This window comes from Prosopis cineraria, unplaced genomic scaffold (genome assembly GCF_029017545.1).
Source record: "Prosopis cineraria cultivar Desert tree isolate PC_DT_omini unplaced genomic scaffold, ASM2901754v1 PC11, whole genome shotgun sequence".
NCBI lineage: Eukaryota > Viridiplantae > Streptophyta > Magnoliopsida > Fabales > Fabaceae > Prosopis > Prosopis cineraria.
In genome coordinates this window covers 632,753-653,219 of record NW_026555342.1, presented here as the reverse complement: position 1 = coordinate 653,219, position 20,467 = coordinate 632,753, and the positions used below count along the sequence as shown (strand labels likewise).

The 20,467-nt window shown below is 27.9% G+C and overlaps 1 protein-coding gene across 2 annotated transcripts; it reads left to right on the top strand.

The window, feature by feature from the left end:
• Positions 1-10,390: 10,390 nt before the first annotated feature.
• Positions 10,391-17,165, top strand: LOC129285683 (MADS-box protein JOINTLESS-like). 2 transcript variants are annotated; one of them, XM_054921461.1, is made up of 9 exons: positions 10,391-10,501; positions 10,722-10,909; positions 13,679-13,763; positions 14,028-14,086; positions 14,217-14,316; positions 14,572-14,613; positions 15,378-15,416; positions 15,600-15,649; positions 16,594-17,165. In XM_054921461.1, exons 2-9 carry the CDS (start codon positions 10,728-10,730, stop codon positions 16,607-16,609), a joined length of 573 nt encoding a protein of 190 aa, XP_054777436.1. In that variant the 5' UTR covers positions 10,391-10,501; positions 10,722-10,727; the 3' UTR covers positions 16,610-17,165. The 2 variants fall into 2 exon arrangements, with proteins under 2 accessions (XP_054777436.1, XP_054777437.1); XM_054921462.1 differs by having other exon boundaries at positions 10,491-10,617.
• Positions 17,166-20,467: the final 3,302 nt, after the last annotated feature.

The following is a 20,467-nucleotide window of genomic DNA, read 5'->3' as shown; positions in this document are numbered from 1 at the left end:
TTTACACTAAATCTATTTGTTCTATCTTTATAATTTTTATGTGTAATTTTAATTGGAACACAACTCACCAGAAATTTCTTTAGTCTCAATAGCTGACACTGCATCTCCAGCTGATCATTGAGAGTCCTTCTTGCTTTTTCAAAAGAGGAAGCAGAGGGTGATTATTCTTTTTGACAAAATCTCGTACTATATTTTGTAAATTATAAGTTAGTGCTCCACGTATACCGTAATTAGATCTTAGTCTTATTTGATTATTATGTAAATTGCTAGAATAAAGCTAGTGTCCTTAGTAGTATGGTTGGTAGGTTCTGTTGTTGTTGTGAAAATTTTAAAAGGTACAAGTTATAGGGAAGACTCTGCTGAAATTTCTATAAAACACTTAAGACTTTATGAACTTTATTATTATATATATAACTTACATATATCGATATTTTAGCTAAATTTCTAGTTATTAAGGCTTATAGAATATAAATTCTCCTCATATTTCATATCGGCCATACCCTTAGTATCAGGGTGTGACAATATTGACTCTAGTTGATCAATCCATTTCTCATCGAATCTATTCTCTATAGAGGATTTAGGTGAGTAAACTTCTTCAATGCCAATTAATAGAGCTCTCCTGCTCTTTTCCTTTAGGCCTTACTAGTACCAGCCTCTTCAGTTCACTCTCCTCATAATAATCATCATCAAGCTGGCTATGTGGCTCACTATCTTGTCTCACTTCACTGTGACTATCTCCAACCTTCTCCACAATCTTACTAGTCTCATTTGTCTTCTTCTTAAGGATCTCTTCATACTTATAAATCTTCTTCTCAATTCTCTTCATTATTGTCTTCAACTTTGTAGTATAACATCATCCTCAACATTACTAAATGCACAAAACATAAGATATGAAACATTATTATGATAAATAGGACTAATTAAATCCATTATAAATAGTTATCATAACACAAGAGTTATGAAAAAGTTTAAAAAATTAGGATTCCAAGAAAAATCCCTTTTTTTTAAAGCTATTTAAGCTCAAACTTTAGTTTGAAACAAAATATAAGAGATAGCAAAAGTAAGAAAAACAAATAACATCTAAAAAAAATACTAAAAGAGATAAATTTTCGCTCCCCTAAAGTTGCTCTATCCGCTGTAGTGGATGGCATAGAGAGCCTGAGGCTCTCATTGTGTAGTGTGCCACATTACACTCCCCCTACATTGCGACACATCTCTACTGTCATGATAGTACTCTAGGCCTAACTTTTAGAGCTTATCAATTTGCTATCCGATGTCTAATTTGAGCAATTCAAGTGTCCATACATAGCTCTTTAAGCCACGTATTAGCACCGATCTCATACCCAAACACTAAACTAATTGAAAGTTAGACATTCAGGTAAAAAATGATCTTTTTTTTCCTTTCCAAAACAACACCCAAGGTGGCCAAAATCCTATACCAAGTGCTAATAACTGTGAAACCATTTGAACTAACTCAAATGGGCCCCAAACAACCTAATTATACAATTAAATCATAATAATAAAATTCCAAATACAAATTGGCCATCCAAACCCCCAATTTAGCATAAACCTAAGGGGTACAACAATTTATCCTAAACATCTTTAAGGCCATCAAATACATAAATCAACACAAAAATAATACTTGCACTAGTATCTTGACCTCTTACAACTATTAGATCACAATTACAATATTTCAGATTCAGATACCCACAATTTACAATAGAATTTATGTAAGTGACAACAAAATGGCTTTGTGATCCTAAGTTGGCATAAACATAATTAATTCATTACAAAACCAAAAGAAAGAGAAAGGATTATACAAACACAAGTCCCTTAATGCTGAGCAGCACCTTCCTTCTCTTTGCCCCTATCGGAGTCTTCACCTAAAAAATGTAACCATAGGATGAGTCGAGGACTCAGTAACTAAATAGTCTAATCAAACTACTTTGTGTGTGAAAATAGTTAATGAGTAGAAGTAGCACTTAAAACACATATAACAGATTACATACACATATGTATAGCCATAAAATGATATGCATGATCCACACCACCTTATACTTTCTTTATATCTTCTGACTAAATATATGGACTGACAACTCAATATAACTAAATCTATATGATTGGATTGGCCTAAGTTCACCAATCATGGGAGGTAGCCTTAGCCAAAAGCACCTTCACCCATTATGAATCATAAATTTCCCCTATCCACAAATATTCAAGGTGACGATGCCTAATTTGTATCATATAGTATTGTGACTTTTAAACAAATATAAAAATGTATTAGGGCCTCCACAGTGCCAGTGTATTATATGAATTTTCAAGTAATGTCCTTAACACCCTACTAAGGTGAACTCCCACCCTCTCACAATGATTATGCCAAACATATGCTCAATGATTCCATATATAACCATAACAAATAATTTTCGTTATGACGATCCTTTCCACATAAACCATAGAATTTCAAAATACTTGAATATAAGATTTAGTCTTCAAAACCACAATGTTTGAAACATGATTTTCCATCCCACTTTGCATAAAGTTTTTAAATCATAATCATTTCATATTAATACTATACTAATACAAAACAAGAGTATTAGCTTTAATAATTACCTCACAACCATCCAAAAATACAAATAAAGAGTTTAGACAATTTAGTTACCTCAACTTTTTATCACTGAAAGGGTTACCATGTTAAACAATAGGCCCAAATGTGTTCACTAGTGTAACAATACTCAATCAATATTTAATCTATAAAATTAAACATTACATCATCAATTCACACTCTAATTAATCCCTTTTTAATATAATTTTAGATATCCACTACACCCAAAACCTTACTTTAACACTATTAGCTCTCCCAACACATTCCATTAATCCCATTTACCACCTAAACATTATAACAACAGCAGTCTTCTATCCACATTACACTTAAACTCTCAAATTTCACTTAGGGTTTGTCTAAACCCTAACTAAAAACTCCAAATCATTGGACAATCTAATATCTTATGTTTGAAAGCTTGATTTAACTCTTCGAGACTTTAACCGGCAATGGGTTTGGTTATAACTCAAGGAGAGATGAAACCAAGCCCTAATACTTCATATGATGGATATTATCAAAAGTAGTCATGCTGTCAAAGAGGGGTACATATCAGCATAAAGAAGAGTAATCCAAGATTATGCCTTGACTAGTATCTGTACAATCATTCCTAACGATTTTTGGAAGCTTATTTGGAGGATTAGCAGTTTGCCTAAATTCAACACTTTATATGGTGGATATTATCAAATGAAGTCGTAACATCTAGAGCTCTAGCCAAGAGGAGAAGATGGCATACAGTCACCTGCCCAATTTGTGAAGAGGATCTTGAAACCATTGAACAATTGTTTTTCCTTTGCAATTGGGTAAGGTATGTGTGGTTTGGAAGTGAATTTAATTTTGGGATTAATCCTTGTAGTATCAATAGTTTCAAGAATTGGTGGTTGTCTATTATAAGTATGGGAAGTCCCTATTTAGATTTTGATATTGCACATATCAGCTGGCTCTTATGGTCCATATAGACTAGTAGAAGTAATCAAGTTTTCAACTAAGAAAAACTAAATCCTGTGACCGTGATTATTAAAGCTAAAACGGCTATTTCAGAATTTTGGGTGACCATGGCAATTTGAATAGGAATGCTATGATTGAGTAGGATATTAATTCAATTATTTGCTGGCGCTTCCCACCCTTTGGCTATTAATTAAGATCAATTGTGATGGGGCATTTAACCCACGCAACAACTCTGCTACCATTGGAATTGTTTATCAAGATAGATGGGCCTTTTGTGGAGAAAGTGAAATGTATCTCGGCCTTTATAATTGAAGCTTTATCTTTGGAAAAAGCACTATTATTAGCACTAGATTTGGGAAAGGATAATATAATTTGTGAAAGTGATTGCTTAATGCTTGTCAACTGTGTTTAGGATGGGTAACTGCCTGGAATTATGTGAATGATTGTGTAGAAGTATTGTTTTGGATAGTATGGACTCTTGAACTCCAATGCTAGTTTCTCTCTTTCTTTCACCCGACATGAAGGTAAGAAGGTGGCTAATTACTTAGCAGCTGAAACTAATAATGTTGTGTGCCTTGCTAGGTGGGTGATGTCACCACCAACATCTCTTTTGTCTACCATACGATCAAAGTGATTGCATTTGGTGCTCATCATAATGTGGCCAAATCGTGGCCTTTCATTTTACTTTGAAATGTTCTTTTGCATTCATTTTAAATTAATTTTAAATATTTTAAATATTATATTTATTAATATAAAAAAAATAGAAAACATCCTGATATTAAATTTGGACTGTCCTTTATGCTCATTCAAGAATGAGAATCATGATACTTATTATAAGATATGGACCTTTCAAATTTAAATTTTTTTATTTTTAATTACATTTATCAAAATAAAATTTTTTTAATCAATTTGTTTATTACTAATATGGAAAGTACAAATTTAATCTGAAAAGACTAATTTAATATAAATTTTTTTGTAAATTTTTATAATTGGACCATGCAAATGTATTCTGGACAGTTTATGTATAATTTGGATGACACAATTTAATATTAAATTTTTTTATTATTTTTATATATCATATAAATGTACTCTAGACAGTTTAACTTTAACATCAAATTTTTTATAATTTTTATATTAATAAATATAATTTTTAAAATATTTAAAAATTAATTTAAAATGAACAGTAAAAATTGTTTCAAGATAAAATAAAAAATTTCAATTTGATTATATGTAATGAGCACTTGATGTCTATTATTATGACGAGCATCGACTGCCAACGCTAGCAAGCAGCATCGGATGCCATGGAAGCTCCACAGGCAGTGAACAACGCTACTCACACAGCTGTTAGATCTGGAATTGACTAATTCCCTCTTTCTTTGTTTTTTGGTTTTTGGTTTTTGATAAAACCTCTTTGTTTTCCTCGGATGCGCTGTTTTTTTCGTTTATTTATTTCTCTGATGTTGCTTTTGCTTTTTTTGGTCTCTGTCCTGTTTTGATGGAAGCTTTTGAACTTCGTTTAGGGAATGATGCTTCCTTTGGCCCAAAAAAAAGAAGACAAAAAGGATTACATGAAGACTTGTTTGTTTGGTACCGCACACATATAATGACATGTCGAAATGGAATAATTTAAAAAAAAAATAAAAGTGAATAACATTTTTAATCAATAAATAAATTAATTTTTATGTCATCGGAATTATCAAACAGTCCTTAAATTCTTAAATAACTCAACTATCCCCCTGTAAAAGGTACTAAAACCACAGCCGCTTGTGTAGCTATCGTACGTTCCTCTGGCTGTTACCCCAATTTAAGATCAAAATTCGTGACGCATATATATTTACATTTACATTATACTACGTAGTTTCAAATTATATGATTTTTTTAAAGATTTTTCATTTCAAAATTTTAAATAACTTAATAAAAATAACATTGTATTAATAATAATTTTTTAATATTATCTTTTTCATCATATTCTCTTCACTTAACATTCTTTCATAAATGAATTATTAAATAACAAATATTTTTGAAAAATTATATATTTTTTTTGCAAAAAATAAAATTATAAAATCTATTTAATGAATTTTGTTAGTAGTTGTAATTTTGTTTAAAAGTATTCTATAAATTAAGACATATATTATGTTCGATTTTATACATAAGGCTGAGAAAGAAACAATTTATTAGTCTTTTTTATCACAATTTTTTCTTTTTACTTTTATTAAAAATGGGTGAGAATAAATATGTTATTAAAATATATATATTTAATAGATGATAAGTTAAAAACTTATTGCATTTTTTTGCATGATTAATAATTTTTAATTTTTTTTAATTTTAATAAAACATATTGAAAGTGATTTATAAATCAAAATAAAGTAGTATTTCACGCAAATTTCATCTGCCTCCTAAAGAATGTATATTTTTTTAATTAAATTTAGGGCAAGACTTATACACTCACCCTTATATACTTAATATACTTTCATCCAATAAAGTCAAGACATAGATTCCAATATGTTAATAATATTAATAACAAAAATTTATTATAGAAGAAATAATTTATAATAGATACACATGTGTTAATTTAATAAGAAACAAGCACCTTAAGTATATAGGACTAAGTATATAAGTTTTTTCCTAAAATTTATATTTGTAGTAAGGGTGAATTAGTTAGTAGCAATAATTAGAAGGGAGAATATCAATAAAAGACCTTGAAAGAATTCAATATCTTACAAAGATCCCATATAAACTGTACTTGTTAAGATAACACTTCCACTTATTAATTTATTAATATTTACTTGTTATTTTTTTTGAAATTTTTTTTTCAAGTCCTTTATTAATATTCTCCTTCATTATCAAAAATAATTGAACACACGATATTGGACCCCGCAAGTAAATGACCACGAAATGGAAGCAAGAATTGACGTAGTTTTGAAAAAGAAATATATTCATACCCCTTCATTCATTAAGATGACTTTAGTGGCCATCTTAAAAAAGGTGATGTGGACGTAAATTACTGTAAATTTAAGTGTGCTTGGATTTTAATTAGAAGAAATTGATTATTATAACATGATGATGTTTGTATAACATTTTTAAAATTAATTTTGATAAAATTAAAGATGATTGAATGATTTTTTAAAATTAATTTTGAATGCAAAAATTACAATAAATAAAAGGAAAAGTGGAAAAAAAATTGGAAAAATGTCAAATACGAAAATCTATAATCTATTGCGATACTGTAGATTCACAGTACCATTTGACTTCATTTTTTTACGTGTTTATTTGTCACTGTTGTATCTAACTGACTTTTCATTTTTTTTTAAATTTTTGTTTATTTTTTTAATATGATGTAGTAAAAAAGCTATAAAATATTATGGGCGTGTAGCAAAATACGTAAATGTGGGACTTAAAAAAATAAATTGCTAATATGAAACTTATAATTAAAATTAGTGATACATCTCTTTTGCTTTTTGAAGTCTATGAACATTTCTTGATATAAATAGTTATAAAATACAAGCATTCTTTTTATTTTTAATATTTTATTTTCATTCATCTAACAATTAGTGGACTATTAAGTCATGTGTATTGGACCAAAATATCTGTATTTAAATATAAATATTTTTTAAAAATTTTTTAAATTATAAAAAATTTAATTTTTTATTATTTAAATGTGTTTATTTTGTAACTTTTTAAAAAAATTAAATATATAAATTAGCCAAAAAAATATGAAAAGGCGGGGGTCTACATTTATAAATGTAAGTGGAACCTATAATTTAATTAATAAAATTTACTTATGTAGGATAAAAAAATTTTCCATATAAATTTTCATTTGCAAATATTTAAATTTTATATAAGACGTAAAAAATATAATAATATTTTATATTTTAAAGATCATATAGGATTCATAGTAGAGGTGGATATAAGATTTTTACTAGTAAAGAGAAAATAAAATAAAATAATTTTTAACAATTTTGGGTAGTTAAATTAAACCAGCCTAAATAAATTCAAAAACTAGAAGTGTCAAATGTCGGGCTAGACTATACATTTTTTATATATTCAGATATTTTAAATTTAATATGAATTGAGGTTCCAAGGGGAATGAAGAAAATGTAAGATTTTAATAAACTTGATTTTTAAACAATTCGAGTAGTGTGGTATAAAAAGTGTGTGGAACTACCATTAAAAATATGTAAAAGTGGGAGTCTACATTTATAAATGTGAGTGGGACCTGTAATTTAATTAATAAAATTTATTTATATAAGAAGAAAACCATTTGTCATATGAATTTTCATTTGTAAATGTTAAAATTTTAGATAAGGTGTGAAAAATGATAAGATTTTTTATATTTTAAAAGATCATATAGGATATATAGTAAAAATTAGAGGTGGATATAAGATTTTTATTGAAAATAATACATATTAGACATATAATAAAATTTATATGGGAGAAGATAAAAAGAATTTTTTATATATTTATTATTAACATAGAATAACAAATCAAAATATTTTGTATGACTATATATAGGACAAGTTTTTGTTTATATTCTTCAAATGCATAAGTTATAAAAATATATTATTCTATCATTTATATGTAAAAGTCGAATATGATTTGAACACCTATAAAAAATATTGATGTAATTATGTGCCTTGAGTCTAAGCAAAAAACATGATGGGATACAAGTTGATTATATAATATTAATGAATTTATCTTCTATTACACACCTAATCTTTTTTTAATAATCATTATGTTACTTGTAATGCTTGTACATATGATTGATAAATGGTATTAAAACATGAATTATATCATTTACTTGATTTACAACCATTATAATTATGATTTATAAATAATATTATCACATAAATTATAGTTTGATTCATTATAGTATCTGCCTTATTTTTCTTAAGGTGATATATTGGATAACACATTTTGAAAAAGAACAAGTTAAATTATATTTTAAATTGCAAGAGACAATAGATTTTAAAAAATAATTATATTTTTTTAGTATGTAATAAAGTAATTATTTGCAAAATAGAAGTTGTTCCTTATAGGTATCATCTTATTAAAATTTTAATCTCATACTTGACAGCTATAGGGATACTTTAGGAAAAAAAGAAGAAATTATTCCTTAAATTTTAACTTATACGGGACAATATATTCTAAAATAAAATAAATTATTATTTATACTTTTAATATATACTAACAAAAAAATTTTTGAAACAAAACATTCTTTATATTTTAATTTTCACAAATTAATATATTATAGAATAAAATAAACTAACATTCCTTTTGTTTTGTTAGAATTATAAAGGCTTCTTCTTTATTTTAAAAACTTATACTTTAGTCTCCTTTACAATATGGTTAGGAATATTATGTTAAATATTCTAAAATATTTTGATTTATTATTTGTATTTATGTTAACAAAATTTAAATTATTAATTTACCCCTATAATCTATTTGTCTATCCTCTTGCTTCCTAATTTAAGGAACTTCAAACAATTTTTAACAAAAAATAAGCTTAACAATTAAGTATGACAGTAACTTAAAAATATTCTATCAAAATTATAAAATTTAAATAAACATAAAACATAAATTATATTGATTAATTTATCTCTTATTCCATTATTTTTTTTGGCAAATTGTTTGATATATTATTTTAGTAAACTTATTCCCTTAGTTAAAAAATGCAAGTTATTTTTAAGGTTTTCTCTTAAAGGTTGGATGTTAAAAAATATAAGGCATTTTTGGTGTAATCATTTTTTTCAAAAGTGTCCCTACTAAATAAATAAATTATTTTATATTTATGCTAGAGTAAAACACCAAGTTAAATAGTAAATATGAAAAGATGTTGTTATTTTAAAAATAAGTACCTACTTTATTGGGGGTGAGATTTAATTAAAAATACTTTAGATTTTTGAAAAGATGGAGTATGTATTTATTTTTTTTCAAAAAAAATTAAATAAATTAATTTATTAGGAGTGAGATTCGGTTAAAAATGCTTTATATTTTTGAAAAGATGGAGTGTGTATTTAATTTTTTCAAAAACATTAAATAAATTAGTTTGTATGACTAATAAATTTAAAAAATATATTAATGATGGTATGTTTGTTCAACATATGTGACTTAATGTCAATAAGTGATTGGATGGATGAAAATACAACTTAAAAATAAAAGGTGTATTTATATTTTATAACTCTTAGAATATGTTTGGTCCAAGAGGAGGGAAAGGAAGAGAAAGATTTTAATATTACTTTATTTAATTTTATTGGCGAGGAGGGGATGGATTATTTTGGCTTCCCTCCCCTCCAAATTTTTTTAACCAAATGAGTGTTTCCTCTCCACCCATCTAAAACCCCTTAGCCAAACACACTCTTAACTATTGATTTTAAGAGAGATTCATATAGCCTCTAAAATAAAAAATATTTATCACTAAGATAAAATAAAGGGGAAAGTAATATATTTTACTTTAAAGATATTAAAATAATTTTTAATAGAATTAACATGTGATTTAAACCCTAAACTATATGTTTCGAGACAATTTGAACCCTAAACTTTTAAAATATATATTTTAAACTCTAACGAATTAAAGTTGGAATAATTTTATTTAATTGTTAAATTTAAACAAACATTTATCAATTTTTTAAAATTAAAATTTAATGTATAGTTTTTATTAAATTCTACTGTCTCTCTCTCCAACCCATGCATTTCACAGGATAAAAATTTAATTGATTCTGAGGAAGAAAAAAGCTTATGCAAAATGGAGTTCTGAAAAGTAAACGAAGTTTTGAAAAAGTGGTGTGTTTGAATTAAAAAAAAAATTAAAACCATGATTTTGATTGGCATAATTAATTTTGAGAAATACCCGAACAGGCCTTTACCTGGGAAAAGAGAAAGTGAAAACACACAAGATGCATAAACGAGATCCCAAGAAAATTTCAACAGATAGCAACTAGCAAGCCACCCTAACTCCAGGTTTCCTCACAATCTTCCATTTTTATTATTATTATTTCTGACAAGAACTCTTCTGTCTTCTTCTTCTTCTTCTCATCAAACCCTAGCTATCTGATCTTTCTGCGTATTTCTTCAACGTATATCCAACCCGAGAATTTCCTTACTGGTTCATTTTAATATCTTCTTGGCTGCAGATTTAATTTAGCTTCTGTAATTTTGATTTGAATCTGTGCGTGTTTAGTTTGAAATGACAAGGAGGAAGATAGAGATAAAGAAGATCGAGAACGTAGCAGCGAGGCAAGTGGCTTTCTCAAAGAGAAGGAAAGGTCTATTCAAGAAGGCCGTGGAGCTCTCTACTCTCTGTGATGCTGAGATTGCACTCTGTGTGTTTTCTGCTTCTGGCAAACTCTTTGATTACTGTAGTACAAGGTATCTTCTCTGTCTCTCTCTATAATTTATTTCTTTTAGTAGAAATCAGAATAATCTGAATATTCCAATCACGTCGTCTGAGATTTTTTTTTTTCCCTTGAATTTTTTTAGAGGAAAAGAAATCAGCTGATCTATGCTTTTGTTCGTCTCATCCATGCTTTCTTCTAAATGTGTGTATAATAGTTTTGGTAGTGTTTTACTATGCACAATAACTTAACCCATAATTCATTCGTCTGTTTTTTTTTTTTTCCTTTCAATTTTTTGAATTTAAGAACTGGTTCAGCATTTATGTATCTGATCTGTTAGATTATTACTTAATTACCATGTATTTAACAACTAAGAACTAATCATGAGATAATGAATAATTCGATCTACTATTAATAATTGCTTGTTTTGCTTTCATCTTCCGACATTTTTACAATGTTTTGAGGTTTTACTGCTAAAATTATGAAGTCTTTATGTAATTAATTTGAACATAGTTGAAAATACATACATCAGCTTTACTTGCATTATTAGTCTTGGAAGACCATGTAATTTGTTCAACTTTTATGTGAATCATACTTTCAATATTATTCATGCTTCACGATAACTTTGATACTAGGATCTTAAATGGTCCATCTCCTGATTGTGTTAGTTTTATAGTTTTAGACATGGCTTGATTTTGGTTTCCTTGCATGATTTTTTTCATGGCCCAATATTCAAAAATAATAATAATAATAATAATAATAATAATAATAATAATAATATTCATGATTTTGATAATATTCACACTATCACTTTGAACAATTAATGTTAAAAATTCAAGCCTACCATTATAAACATGGTGGTTAAACAAAAACAAAAACATAATATATATGCATATGCAGGAACATAAGATTTCATTAAGCTGCTTATGTTCCTGGCTTTTGTTAATTTAAAAATGTTATGAGTTTTATGTAAACATATGAACTGTTCTCCCTAAGAATTGTTTAGTACTAAATGGGCATTGAGTTCAAGATGAGTCAGAATTACTAATGAAGATTGAGAAGTGCAAAACGCATGCATGATGTACTGCTTATCCTCTCCACATCTCTGGAGATATATATAGTGTGTATATGACCTATAGATGATTAAGATATTATAATTTCAAGAAATTAGACTTTCACCATCTTCACACAACTAATCTAAATTGTAACCAAGACTTTAATACCATTTGTTAGGCTTATAGATCTTCTTGTAAAGGGAGAAGAAACTAGCTAAATCTAGCAACAAGAAGATACATATATAAGTAAGCTCAATACCACATCATAACTCAAAACATTCAGGTTATTAGTTTATAAGTCCTTCCACTTGGATACCTCTTCTTCAATTCAACTCAAGTTTCATCTATTTGCTTTTAACACCCCAACAATCTGCTCTTCTAGTATAAGTCAACCTTTGAAATCCACTTTTTGGGCAAGGAATGGAACAAGGAACCATATACATATACCTGCATGCATTCGTTGAAATCAGGAATTGTTAAGTTGAAATTCATATAGTGACTAAATTAGTATTTGAAGTTGTGGCACCAATGATTCCAACTGATTTTTCATTGTTAGTATACTTTGTTCGTAGGACAAATCAACATTTTGGTAAGACAATCCAAATTCAAACAAGATAGATAGCAAAATGCCTTGAACCAAAATCTAGACAAAATGAAAAGTCTAAGGCAATTTTATATGCCCGTAATAGATCATCGTGGAAGTTTTAAAAGAGTTTTATGAAAAGATGAGGCAAAGGATCAAAAAATTCCAAGATGATTTAATGCAATCTAAACAAAGATTATTTCAAAGGTCAAAACTATCGAGGAATTGAAAACAACTAGTGGTAGTGGTGGCATGCACAAGAAAATGTCGGTGGCACAAGACAATATTGAGTGATGCTACTAATGATGGGATGGTTTTAGAAACTTGACTTTAGAGTGTTGAATTTCCTTTGAGTAACATTCCAAATTTTGAAAATTTTATGCACTCATTGGACGATATTCTTAATTCAGTTTTTTAGCTTTTGTAGTAGATTCCACTTAAGTGACTTTAATGTTGAATTTCATTTAGGTGACTTTGGTGTTGAATTTATCTGGCTAATTAAAAAAATTAAAAAAATGTGTTAGAGCTAGGGAGTATCTTGAAAAGGAGAGATACTAGCTGGGCCTAGCAACAAAACAAGATAATAAATGCAAGTCTACTTAACATTATATTTTAATCCAAAATCTAATGGTAGTAAGTTTATCTCCACTTGTATTATATATATTCTAACAACCTCCCCCTAGTGTAAGTCCACCTTGATTACATAAATATATTGTGCGATGGAGACATTTTAAAATTGGGCTTTCCATCAATTGTCATCGCACAAGTCCCTATCAAACTAGGCTCCAATACTATTTGTTGGGCTAAAAGATCATCTTGAAAAGGGGAGAAACTAGCTTTCCTAGAAAAAACAAGAGGGCACATATTATTGAGCTAGATATCATATATTAACCCAAAACCTTGAGGCGATGACTTTATGGGTACTTCCACTTATATCCCAACACACACATGCATGATCATTTCTTATTTCTTAAATTTACATATCAAATTGTTTAACTAATTCCAAAAGCTTATGGAATCCATTGACACTCACCTTAATGATTCAAAATTTAGAGTGAATAATGATTTGTGCAACTATTTTGTACCGTTGTCAATTAATTTACAAGAATATATTAAAAATAAATGAAAAATATGAGCTAATTTGCAACATCTTTGTTGTTTCAAGCATGAGGCAAGTGATTGAAAGGAGAAACTTGCACTCCTCGAATGTTGACCTTGCCAAGACATACCAGCCATCTCTTGAGCTGCAGGTATAATATACTTCACCATCCTACCTCTTTAGATCTTTAGCTGTTTTTGATTAATTCACAGCTAAAAGAGTGAATGATTTTATTATGCAAAGATTAAAAATGCAATAGTCATTACACACCATTATTATCTTTACTCAACAACAGTTATTTTTTATTGAATGATATAATAGACTATATCTAATATGAATTGAAAATAAAAATTCTGAGATATAATAGACTAGAAGATTTTTTCTTTTTCTTTTTTTCTTTTGTATAAATGGACAGGTAGAAGGTGAATATTTTAAGCTAAACAAGGAACTGAGAGAAAAGACTCGTGAACTGAGGTATGACTATGGAGTTACAAATTATCAATATCAATATATATATATATATATATATAATACAAACAAAAATCTATATTGAGTTAAAATGGGTTTATTGTTGATTCAAATCCATAGTTTCCACATCTAACAGGCAGCTCAATGGAGAAGAACTTCAAGGATTGACCTTAAGAGAACTAAAGAAGCTAGAAGGTCTAATTAGCACATGCTTGCATCGTGTTTCAAAAGCCAAGGTTTGCTTTTCCCCAACGAGATCAATTTTTTTATCTGCCTGATTTAACTTATTAATAGATTATATAAAAATTTATTCTTTGTTGTATTGGTACTATTATTTTATAATTTTTCTATATACATGACATATTCTTTTATTTTCTCCATATATTTGTGTGTTTCAATGGTTCATTGAATCCTATATATGCATGGTGAATAATATGCTTAACAAATTATATATATATATATATATATAAATTAATTCCATGTCTTTTCAGGCTGAAGCATTTGAACAGGAGATCAGTATTCTTAAGAAAAAGGTTAGAGTTATGCTCATTTATCAAAATCATCTCATATATTCGTCTTAATTAATTACCTCTCGGTTATAATAACGAGATACAATAATTGATCATTAATTTTTGGGATTACTATGTGCTCTTAACAAGTTTTAGTTTTTCTAGTGTTTGCAAACTTACAAGATATATCGATTCAAATTTGAAGACAAAAAATATGAAAAATAATTTTTTTGTATTTGCGTCCTAAATAAGAATATTTATATTTTCATGGAAGTCATTCTCAAATCGTGTATAAAATATAAATCGCCAATAACAAATTCAAAAATTAAGGTAACTCGTAGGTTACTTTATTGCAGTTTATCTATATATTTTTTTGGCCCAATATTGCAGTTTATATTAAAATACATTACAAATTCTTGTAGGTTTGTGGATGAATATTATATTATTTAATTTGCGCTTTATTAGTGTCAAGGCAATTTTCTTCTTCATCCGGAACAATTTGTTGAGGGTACAGTATGTGAGGCTTGGAATCTCTAATGTTCATAAGAGACATTTTAGTATATCTTCAAGTTTCAAAATGATAAATTTTTTTATTTTTTACAATTATTAAAAGAAAAATACCATTTTATTTAGGACTTTAAGATATCGTAATATCTCTTATTTTATGTAGAAGTCAATAATATAAAAATATAAAAAAAATATATAATTGGAAAGTTGAAATATTACAAAGGCATTAGAGGCCTCACACACATTTTTCAATAACGTGTTTATTTTTAATATCAATGAAGGTAGACGTGCTCGTGGATGAAAACCAGAGACTAGAACAGGTTTTCAAATTCTTGCCATTAATTCTCTTGTTTATTAACGTCTGTAGCTTCATATATAATTATATCATAGTATCTCATTTTCCATGTACTTAAACTTAATGCCAATCCAAGAATTAAAATTCATTGAAGATTCTTGTCTCTTAGTAGTATTATTTGTCTGTTAATGAAACTGTCTGTTAATAGGTTCAGAGGCTTGCGCATGAACAAGACCAATCATCGGCCATCACAACGATGTAAGATTTGGAACCTCTTCAATTAAGAGAGGGATATTTTTATTATTTACTTGCTTTTAAAAAAAAAAATTCATGGACAACAGGAGTTGGCTTCCCTCCATTGAGGGAACTTTGCGTATCTGAACTATTAAATTGAATTAATGTCTTCTATTTGATAATTTTTAAAAGTACAGATTAATTTATATTGTGAAAATTTAGTCTGAACGGTTCAAATCTGCAATGGAGACGCAATAGAGGCAAAATGCAATGGAAAGAAACCAAGTCCTGGACAATATATAGAAGAATGTGGAACCTCTCCATTTCTATATCATCTTTTTCCCTAAACATATTCACTTAGTGCAATGATGACGATGGTTATGAGTAGGGAATAAGAGAGACAATGATGATAAAAAAGTGGAGAGATTCTATGTCTGATATGAAATGTTTTTGGGGCTGATTTTCAGTTTTATTAATTTACCTAGATTAATTATTCTAATTTTGTCCCCTCAAAAAATACTATATATGCATTATTCGGTTTTGCATTGAATTAGAGTGATTCCATGGATTTTCTTGGAAACTAAGATATGAATTTCATTTCATTGTTTGTTACTCATGAATAATGAAACTGCTTACTCTTTTTTATGTTCATATGATTTTGTTAATAAGTATTAGTTGTTCAACTTATAATTAACATGAATGATTAGCAATAATAATGTATATGGTTGACTTTGATTGATCTATTATGAATCCTATACAGCAAAATTTTGGCACGGAATTTGGTGTTCCCAAATTCTAGCACAAATATTTAACTTGTGATGGATGTTTGGACAAATCTGTATGTTTGGACAAATGTGTGACTCATTTTTAGCCCTTTTTAGCTTGATGTTGCAAATTTCCATCACAAATCTCTTTTTTTTCGGGTAATCTCTCACATTTCATAACTAGTTTTATTCATTTACTTGCAGGCCACTCTTTCCCTGAATCAAATTAAAATCTCCGAATAACAATCCGTATTATTGGACTAATTATGGGTTAGTTTTTTCAAATATGTGCGTGCATGCTTACGTATATATGTGAACAGTTGTGTGTCATTGTTTCAACTTTGTTAATTATTATTCATGTTTCTGTACAAGTGCAGTGAAGGAAAAACAGTCAATTTGTTCTTCTAATTTGTATAATGTGTTGTTTTGTATTATAATACAATAAAACAATAGTAATCTATCTGGTCGAATGTTGATTGCACAACATTATTTGACTTCTATTGGCAAAAATCAATAGTGTTCATGCATTCCCACAAAAAAAAAAAAAGAGAGACTAGTGCAATTATTTCCTCTTGCTAATGCGTCTACAAGGACTCTTTGATCAGTTTAGAGGTTTGTCCTGGTCTATGAGTTTATAAGATTCAACTCGCCTACATAAAATCACCATATTGAAATTCCAGAAAAGAAACATCAATTTTTAGATGAATGAGTGGTGAGAAAAGTTGTTGAGTTAGGGTTATTCATAAGCCAGCTAGTGTAAACAAAGGCCCAAAACATTCTCTAGGTCAGTTTTCTTGACTTGGCATGGTGCTTGGCTAGATTGATTTGAAAATTAATTAGTACATGTTTTAATTGAATTTTTCTTAATTTCATATTAACGAATAAGTTAGATGCCACAATACTAAAAACATATAAAATATTTTATACCTGGAAAAAATTAGGTTCCAAAAAATCAATTTAATGATGATTAGGTTTTAAAGAAGTTGATTAAAAAACAAAAAAGCTGCAATATAAATTTAGACAATTGCGAGTCCAACATTCAAGTTTCAATGGTCACTTTCAATGATCTGCAACAAAGACTTTCGCATTTACAGTTACATAAATAGATACTTGTAACTCATTTTTTTAATACTTTTTTTTTAGACCTAGCTGCTATGAATTGATCATTTGGACCTGAATATCATTTCCCCTTTTATATTTTAGCATATGTTTTAAATTCCTCAAATTTGCTCTAAATTGGGGTTAAAGAAACAAATGGTTCAAAATATTTAGATGTCCAATAAATAATTAAAGAAAATTTTACTAAGAGGAGAGTCTAAAATATTTACTAATTACTAAGTAGAATAAAGATGTGTAATTTTATATGAGATGTGTTTTGTTTAATATAATTTTGTAATTCAGATTAAAAGAATAAAGATCAATAGTGAAAAGGTCAAGTTAATCACATGTTTGGAAATTATTGAATTGAGTGCCTTGAATTTGTAAAATGACACCCAAGCGTCAAAATCATTAACGGTAAAAACCATCATGATCGACAATGCTCGAACTCATTCCGCAACATATATTTCAATTGTAAATTTTTAAAAATAAGATAAGTTGTAAATAATGAACAATTAAATCGTAAATTTTAGAGGATAAGTTGTAAATCATACAAAAAAACAATTTTTAGAAATACTTTAAAATTAAATTATATATTTTAAAATATTAGTTGTAAATTGAGTTAACATTAATTAAATATATATATATATATATATATTTTGTTTATAACCCATTAATAATGAGCTGGAATTATGCAAGAGTATAGAGCCGTGAATACGAGCTCAGCCCATCGGGCTGGCCCATTTAATAAGAGCGCTGGGCTTACAATTAGATCCCTTTAAATGTAATTTGGGCTTAAACGGGCTGGTTCTAATGGGCTCAAAAATAAACGGGCTAGCCCTAAAGGGTTGAGGGCCAACCCGTTTAAGCTCGCAAAATTTTTTTTGTATTCAAATGATTAACTTTTGATAGATTTTTTGACTTAAAAAAAAGTTGAAGCATGATCTATTTATAAATGTTACTCCTATCTACAGGGAAAAAACATTAAAAAAAAATAACAATCACAAATAAATCCCTTAACTCTTTAGATTACATTCCATCGATTCTGCCCCTTTGCAATTTATTTCTTATTCATGTGAGTTATGCTCATCTCTCATCATTCCTCTTTATCAATAGCATCTCCCAAATCCCAACAGTGCTTCTTTGTCTACGACCGTGCTTCATTGTGCTCCTTCGTCGATGACAGTGCTTCACCAAGCTCAAAGACTCAAATGATAGCATCTCTCAAGTCCTCCTCTTTAGTTGTTTTATTTTGATTGTTGTCATTTTGTTTATTGATATGGTTGTGCTCTTGATCTATATATTGGTATCAGATTTTTAAGTTGTGGAATAAAATGAAGTATTACTATTTAATTTGATAAAAAATTTAATAAAAAATAAAAATAAATAACAGGGCTTAAAGCCTACAGGGCCAGCCTTGAACCTTTTATCTCAAGGACTGAGCCTTACAATTTGGTGCCTTAAAAGAAAAACAAGCAATTTAAGCTTGACTCTTTTAGGCCTGAGCTCGTTAAGGGCTGGCCTGTTTCCTAGCTCTACAAGAGTAAGAGTTGAATTAGTTTATCCTATCAGATCTCAAGTTTGTGGCTTAGGATATGCAATCATGTTAAATAACATTCTCAATTGAGGTACTTGTGAGGCTATTATGAGTAGGAGCTTGTGAGGGTTCAATCTTGTTTGTAATTTAATGTCATTAATGCCTATCCCTCTAATTCAAACAAAAAATTTAATTATTATCATTAGTTGATTAATAATAATCCATGATTTGTTAGCACCGGTAGTGTTAGACCTTATCATTACCACATAAAGCCAAGTATTTACTGCTAACAACATTGATCAAAGAACATTCTATTTGAGTCTTATATCACTTTGATAAGAAACAACCACTTTCCTTCAAGCAGTCTTTCTTTTGCCTATATATCACTTTGATAAAAAACAATCGCTTTCCTAACATTATACCTTTAGATCGCAACTATCATAACTATAGGATATATGTTAAAGTAGCTAACACTGTGACATACATTCATGATAATATTAAAGTCAAAGTTTCAACTTCCCAAAAAATTGATTTTCTCCCAAAGGTACAAGATTCAGCTTCTACATCTTTTGTTACAAAGTTATATGAGAAAACTATAAAAAAAGCCTAAGAAAAAAAATAAAAATACATAAAATTTAATAAAAATAAAACCAAACTCTCTTCTCTTTTTTTTTTCTTAGTAAAATTCAAACTTTAGATCTTTAAAAAGTTATAAGTATAAGTTCCTGTCAACCATCACCTTCCATTTAGCACTCACTATAAAACTAATTTAAATAAAATATTAATTGGTAGAGGATATATTGCCAAACTTTCAAGCAATGCTTAACATCTTTGTCAGATTCGATTTATATTCGTGATGTCATTAAAAATTAATTTGTACATTATTACCTTCATTAATTATGGTAAAGTTGATGTTTGGCATTTAAGAATTAAATCTTTCTCTTTTACTAAATTTATTTAAACTAAGATATATTGAGTTATTTATTTATGTAAATTAAAATTATTAACATTAATATAATTTAAGATTTTATAATTAATTAGATATATAATTTAAATAATATATTTTACTTTTTAAATATTAGATACAAATTTTATCAATAATTTAATTTTAAAAAGCAATATCCTTTATGATAATTTATACAGCTAAAATAGATTATGAATAAATTATTCAAACATTTTCAATTATGTTAAAATCAATTTTAAAAAAATAGTATCTAAATAGATTGAGTTATAACATAATCAATTATGATTAAAATCTACCATTTAATCAATTATTTTCATAATCTATTATATTCAATTGAAATCTAAACAGACACTTAAGCACATGTGGTATGAAATACCTACTATAGTGTTACTCTCGTGTGTAATAGCATACATCATTTTTATTTATTATTAATACTGTACAAACTTAAGGTCATATTCTCACTATACCTAAACATAAAT